Consider the following 6,936-nt stretch of genomic DNA (forward strand, 5'->3'; position numbering starts at 1 on the left):
CTATTGACACATTGTGTTTTGTGTGGTTGTAGAATGAGGTGCTGGAGCACAGCGTGAAGTCGCTCACTGATGAGCTCCAGGACGTCCGAGCAGAGCGGGACGTGTTTCAGCAGAAGGCTCATCGTCTCAATGTGGAGATGAACCACATCGTGGGCAACGATGAGATTCGGATTCTGGACATAGATGCGCTCTGCATGGAGAACAGGTGTTTTTTTGTTTTTTTGTTTGTACCTTATCGTTGTGTCTACAGTTAAAGGGAGTAGCCTGACCACTTGTGTATAATAGGTAGGGCTGTAACTCACAAGTTTCATTACAATATGATATTATATCAATTCAATGGAGAGTCAGCTATTTGACATTTGTCACTTTCACAAACTCTGTCACAGTTCAGTTTTGATTAATATGAGACAATGTTACCTGCTGATTTAACACAATCACCTCCAATCATATCAAGTCACAAAGAGAAAGAAAATGTCATTTGATATTTTCTTCTCTGAGCTCAGGCAGACATTACAATGAAAAACAATATATTTTTTTTATAAGAACAGGCCTCTTGTTCTCTAAGAAGTGCCACATTCTGATTTATTGAACTTTGACAGTTTTATCCGTCTAAAAACAAACAAACAACAACTTTAAATTCCTATTTGTTTACATTAAAGCAGGATATTGTGAATTTAAGTTCTCAAACCAAATATTTTAGATCTTAGTAATGAGTTACACACTTTGCAATTGAAATATAATATTTTGGGGGGAACTGTAAAAATAAAGGCATGTGAGAATATTTATTGATGTCTGATGGACTGATTGACTCATTGATTATTGAATCAATGTATTGATGCAGATTAATCTTAATCTTAGGCTGTTACTCATTTATAACATGAAGGTTTCTTCACCCCGTGCCCAATGGGCTGACAGTGCTGATGATGCTTAATGATGAATCTGAATCTGGGTTCTTTCTTTCAGATATTTACACGAGCGGCTGAGTCAGCTGCAGGAGGAGGTCAACCTGCTCAAATCAAATCTGCTGAAGTACAAGGTGGCTCCATGTTTTCATTTATCTTCTCACTTCCGTTTGTTTCATTCATTAAAAGGACAAACTGTTGTTTTTTTCTGTCGCACGCATCAACGTCTCCTCCCTCTGCCCACAGAGTGCCCTGGAGTGTAGGAAAAACACTAAGATCTGCGGCAAAGCCAACAGCAGCGCTCTCACGGGGGTGCTGTCTGCCAAACAGGGTCAGAAGATTCATATTGTATCTATAAAACTTATATTACTCAATTATTTCACTCTGTGACAGAAGGACATGGACACATTTACACATGACCTGAAGAAAAAACATGTTTATATATGTGTGTGTGTGTGTGTGTGCAGTGAAGGAGTTGCTGCTCTCTGAGGAGAACGGCTGCAGTTTGCCGGTGACTCCTCAGTCCATCTCAGACCTCAAGTCTCTGGCCACGGCTCTGCTGGAGACCATCCACGAAAAGAACATGGTGATCCAGCACCAGCGACAGATCAACAAGTACTAATGTTTATTCTGGACTCATTCATCCTCATGCATTGCATACAGAAATAACCGTGGGTCCAGATCAGAACTCATGGCTGTTCTCATGTGTTTCTTTCAGATGCGAATGCTGAGAAGGACTCATGTCTGTTGTTGTTTATAAGTCTTTCTGTCTTTTTCACCAGGATTCTTGGTAATCGAGTGGCAGAGCTGGAGAAGAAACTAAAAACTCTAGAGATGTCTGGATTATGGAGCCTGCCAGGTGGATATAAATCTCTTGATATATTAACAGATACACATCTATATAAATACATTATACATATACTGTACAATAATTCACCCTTCTTATCTTTTTCTTTGTCCTTCTTGCTTCATGCTACCTGGAGGCCTGACTTATAATGTGTCTCTTGGAATTTATGGTACTATTTCCACTGTCTATTAACCACAGTGTTAACCTCTGAACCTCATCTTCCTCCATTTCTCACCTGTCCACCTGAAACTCATCTATATCAGTCGCACAGTTTGAAATAGTGTCATACAGATATCTTCATTTAAATCCCACTAATAGGAGCTTACAGTGAGTAATGTTTTCTAATGACAGGGGGAAAAGACGCCATCATCCTGAGCTCTCAGCAGGATGAGTCACCAGAGTCTCCCCGACAGGAAGGTGAAGGTTCAGTGCAGCCGTGTCTCAGTGAGTCTTCATCAATTTTCCACCTCTGTGCAGCCGCATTTCTTGAATGCTGGTCTTCTTTTGTCTGTTCTTACAGCTGATGACGGCTCTGCTGATACACTGGCCGAGCAGCAGGGCTCCCCACAAGTTCAAAACCAAAACGGAGATGCATCGGCTTTTCAGAAAGAGGTGTCCATGCTGTCCGGCGAGGAGAAGCCCCAGGAAATCCCTTCACCTCGGTCAGCCAATGAAGAGCCTCTGGCAGAAACACCAAACACTCACACACAGATCACGACAGATTTAACTGCTTTAGAAAAAGAAAAAGAAGATGAGTGGGTGAGTGACTCCCCTCCCACTGTCACAGAGGAGGACACACCCTGTCCTTCAGACCCTCAACCCCCACAGCAAACTGTAGACAACTCGGAGGCTGCGAGAAGAAGACGGGGTGAGGCAGAGGAATGCACAGAAGGGGATGAAACTGTTGAGACTGAGTGTATCATCACACAGGCAGAGGTTCACGCTGCTCCGCCCGACGCTGTCGCTGCTGCTGCTGCTGATGATGATGATGAAGAGGAGGAGGAGAAAGAGGAAGAGAGCATCCAACCAAACCAAGAGACAGAGCTTTCAGGTGTGACATCTGACGTCTTCCAGCAGCTGCATCAAGAGGAAATTTAAGAATGATAATTTAAAAAGGTGGATTTATGATATAATGATCATAATATAATTTATTTTTATGAGTACTGGAAAAAAAAAACTGGAGAGTGCCAAGACTGAGCTGCCAGAATTAACAGATGGTGAGTGATTGTGTTTCAGTGACCACTGCATGAAATTTCATGTTTGTCCAGAGAAAGAAATTCTTAAACTGATTGTAGTCCCACCTTTTAACTGGATTACATTCAATTCATGGCCACAGTAAGTGACCACTCATTTAATATCACGCAATATTGAAATGTGATTGTTGAACATCTCATTTCTAATGTGCGTTGGGCATTAATGTGCTGCTATCACCACCTGATATTTGCTCCCATTGAGCCAGCGAATTAGTGAAGCTGAACATTAACAGTTTGTGTTCTCATTTATCCAAAAAAACAGTTGTTGGTTCGAGGTCCAGTCCACCAAACGCATGAAACCAGTTACTTATGAACATCAGTGGCACCATCACGTTGAAACAGGAAGGCGAAGCAAGCTTACTTAAATAGCCCATTTTTAAAAAACAGTTTGTCTCGAAGGGCTTTACACAGCATCATAACATCATCCTCTGCCCTTAGAGCCTCACATCAACTGAGGAAAATGGGAATACTGGATGGCAGACTGGTTCATGGGAGGAGAGGAGAGATATGTGTCCCCCAGCAGTCTAAGCCTATAGCAGCGTAGCTATAAAATGGTTCAGGGCTACCTTAGCAAGCCCTAACTAAAAGCTCTGTCATACAGGAAGGTTTTAATCTCTGACCCATGGAGAAAGCTGGTTCCACAGTAGAGGAGCTCAGTAGCTGAAGGCTACCAGGAAAAGTATCTTGCCACACTGTTAGTGGCCGTTTCTGCTGTGTCAGAGGTGATGAGTGGAGAATCAGTGAAGTAGCAAACCAGGGCTATGGAAATATTGTGATTATTTAGATTTGTCTGCATTCAATCATTTCAGTCCAATATCATTTACATAAGTTGTAAACTTTTAAACCCTTTACCACAGGGACTAAGTTTAAGGAGAATGTGCATCATGTTTCTGCTGTTAACTATCTAGTGGGACGCTGACTCACAAGGAAATTATAATGGAAAATGAACAGGGAAACAAAGCGCAGTTGCACAGAAAGACTTACTGTTGCTCAGAAATTAAAAACCGGTCAGAAACATTCCCATTTATCTTTCTACCTCGGTCTGTGCTTCCCCCCATGACATTAAATAAACCTACAATATGTTAGAAAATCACTGTATGAACAATATTACCAGCCTTGACTGCAGGTCTGGTGTTGTTTTCACCTTCTCAGTCTGTGTGTGTGTATGTGTCATCATGGTGAAATGTGAAGGGTGGACTCCAATGTGCAGGAATGACTACACAGACCCGTGCTATGACTAATTTGTAAAACTCAAAATCTTCACACAATGAAAGCACATTATTATCAAAGCTACATAAGATCCTGCATGGCAAGTGAATTGATTAAAGAAAACCCAATTTCCTTGTTTTAATCCATGTTCTTCTTTTGACTTAGCAGTTTTCCAAACAAATATTTGCTGATTTGTCAGCTGACACTGAACAAACAGATTTTATTGAAGAATATATTTACAGAACATATTAGTCTGTAACACACTGAAGAACACATCTAGATTACCAGCACTGATGTCTTGTGTTATTGTGGTTAAAAGATATATATTATTAACTCAGCAGATAGTAATTACATAGAGCCATATGTATACTGTAAGTGTTGAATGTACAAATATGAATTTATTTCTGCAAAATAAAAGATTTTCAACTACTGGTTGTGTTTCAAGTGAAGACAACCTCCCTCAAAACAAAGTTTGATACAATGTGTAATGCAGAATGTCAATTTAATGTGAGGTTTTATACAAAGTCTCAATGTTTTTTTTTTAATCAGAATCAAAGATGCATCCATGAATGTTAAAATCAATTTTCCCTGCACTCTGTCCAGAGAGGTGAATCACATTCTTCAGGCCAGTTTCCACTCCATGTGACGAGCTTCTGTTAGATGTTTGGAAGCTGGAAGTGTGAGTGAGTCATTGATTTTTCTTGCTATCAGACACAGACTACAGAGGGAACGACGAGTGAATGCAAAGGTGAAACCCATACAAGCTGATTTAAAGTGTGAACCACTAATTCCTCCTCAGCCTCCTCCTGTACTGCTTGTGATACGTATTCCACTGACTGGGTGTAGAAACCCCAATGATGCAGCAGCCAAGCCTCCGCCCTGCGTTTCCATGCAGCAGGCTGCCAGCGTCTCCACCACGCCCCAAGTCATCTTTCTTCTCGTGCACCACCACTGCTCTTCCCATTACAGAAAGTGCTCCAAAGAGCGTTGCCTCAGAATCTATCAACGTATTGATTTTTCCTTCCTGGGGCTCGAAGTTCCCAAAGTCTCCCGGATGGTTTGGATGATGCACGCCATGTGGATTGTAGTGGCCCCCGGTGGAGTCGCAGCCCTGGCTCAGGTCTCCGTACTGATGGATGTGCACCGCTCTGGGTTCTGGATTAATGTCTGTAGGGAAGCCATTGAACCGGAGCAGGACTTTGAGATTTCCATCAGGATGATCCTGTTTGAACAGGGCCTGACCGTACACTCTGGGCAAGCCCGCAGCTAGTGCGACGCTGGGTCTCATTTTACACACTGCATACATGGTGCCATTGTGCTGCGAGACTTCTGGTGGAGCCAAAACATCACTGTCAGCTAAGACACATAGTTGACAGCCAGCCAGCAGAACCAAGAGAGCAGCTCCCAATAAATGCATTGACCTGAAAGATATAACAACTATTAGAGCAATGAATCAGATTAATAATCTTTCCATATTTGCACAGAGTCACAGACATCAACTAAACTCAGAGCCATATAGCCTACTAGTATCCAGGGCCTTTAATGAAGTGACAGTAGATGCAACAGTTGAAAAATATTTTGGCTACGGGCAGTAGGCTATCCAGCATTATTATAGCCTATTTTAGGAGGATTTTCATGCTGTTGGAGTTGGACCTTGTTAAATCCTTCTTACATAACTGGATGGTTGCTTTCACTAATACCATCAGTGTTACAGCCCAGCACCTACACTGCACCAAAACAGGACACATATCAAATAATAATAATTTTAAAAAAAAACTGATCTATTCTCAATAAAGAAATCCAAATAAACACGAAAAACGTGGAGGGATCTGAGTAGGGTCAGTTATGTAGGTTCAGGTTGAGTTAAATGTGTTGATGACTGGGGCTCTAGAAAAAAAGAAAGAAAAATAAACACACAGACTGCAGAAGAGGCTGTACTGAGATCTGCTGCTTGGTTTTGGTTTATATGTACGTGACAATTATGAGGCCCAGATGGGTCCCACATGCTGGATCATGTTGGTCTGCAGCCCTGAAGACAGTAGCCACAACAGAGAGGCTTCATATCATATAATGTTATCTGGAAAAAAACTATAATTTCCTAAACTTCGGAGGTCAATGGAGTAAAAAAAAAAAAGACATACACCCCTCAGCTATTAAAGCAAAACCTTTAAAATCTGCCAAGTAAAAAAATGTGCACTGAACTTTACAAAAAATACATTTGGTGATGAATTTCCACAGCAATAGAATTAGTTCACTCCAAATAAAGGGCAAAGTTTGCTTCAGAGTTTAAGTTAGGTAAAAGCAGACACATGACATGTTAAGTCCCAACATCATATTAAAAATAAATGCACAAAACATTATAATGGCTATAAAAGCAACAACAAAAAATGCGACGTGCAGGCTGTTCTTACCGCTAGAAAACCCACAATGTCGCAGCGATTTTACATTTTTCTTCTTTTATGTTATAACACCTCGGACTGAGGTGTGGGGAGTTCACTTACCCGTGGAAACCCATGATCGGCATCCAAACCCTGGACTGAACTCCCGTCTTTGTGAGCAGCTGTTCCGCGCTGTTCAGGTAGCCTACTGTCGGGATGCAAACTGTTTCATAAGTGTTGTATAAGCGTGTCAGTAGGCGTTACTTACTGAGGGTGGAGCAGATCAACACAGCTTCTGTCTCATTTCTGAAGACTGATGGTGCCTCTCAGTCTACGCTCTAGAAACA

The 6,936-nt window shown here is 41.6% G+C and overlaps 2 protein-coding genes across 3 annotated transcripts in view; one reads left to right on the plus strand and one right to left on the minus strand.

The window, feature by feature from the left end:
• Nucleotides 1–2,991, plus strand: part of LOC146991801 (coiled-coil domain-containing protein 149-like) — a 6,585-nt gene extending 3,594 nt beyond the window's left edge. Inside the window, exons 6-13 of one of the 2 annotated variants that reach the window (XM_085778896.1) lie at nt 33–205; nt 964–1,036; nt 1,149–1,233; nt 1,370–1,517; nt 1,685–1,761; nt 1,886–1,918; nt 2,101–2,166; nt 2,270–2,991. In XM_085778896.1, the coding sequence (XP_085635022.1) occupies nt 33–205; nt 964–1,036; nt 1,149–1,233; nt 1,370–1,517; nt 1,685–1,761; nt 1,886–1,918; nt 2,101–2,166; nt 2,270–2,847 (1,233 nt within the window). In that variant the 3' untranslated portion in view covers nt 2,848–2,991. The remainder of the gene's footprint in view (nt 1–32; nt 206–963; nt 1,037–1,148; nt 1,234–1,369; nt 1,518–1,684; nt 1,762–1,885; nt 1,919–2,100; nt 2,167–2,269) is intronic. The other variant, XM_085778906.1, reaches the window with a different exon arrangement.
• Nucleotides 2,992–4,728: 1,737 nt separating this feature from the next.
• Nucleotides 4,729–6,841, minus strand: LOC146991802 (extracellular superoxide dismutase [Cu-Zn]-like). The gene is made up of 2 exons (XM_085779030.1): nt 6,713–6,841; nt 4,729–5,632 (listed from the first exon to the last, which is right to left on the minus strand). Exons 1-2 carry the CDS (start codon nt 6,733–6,735, stop codon nt 4,996–4,998), a joined length of 660 nt encoding a protein of 219 aa, XP_085635156.1. The 5' UTR covers nt 6,736–6,841; the 3' UTR covers nt 4,729–4,995.
• Between the last annotated feature and the right edge of the window lie 95 nt (nt 6,842–6,936).

Source organism: Trachurus japonicus, chromosome 1 (assembly GCF_045865225.1).
Source record: "Trachurus japonicus isolate A0001 chromosome 1, Traja_1.0".
NCBI lineage: Eukaryota > Metazoa > Chordata > Actinopteri > Carangiformes > Carangidae > Trachurus > Trachurus japonicus.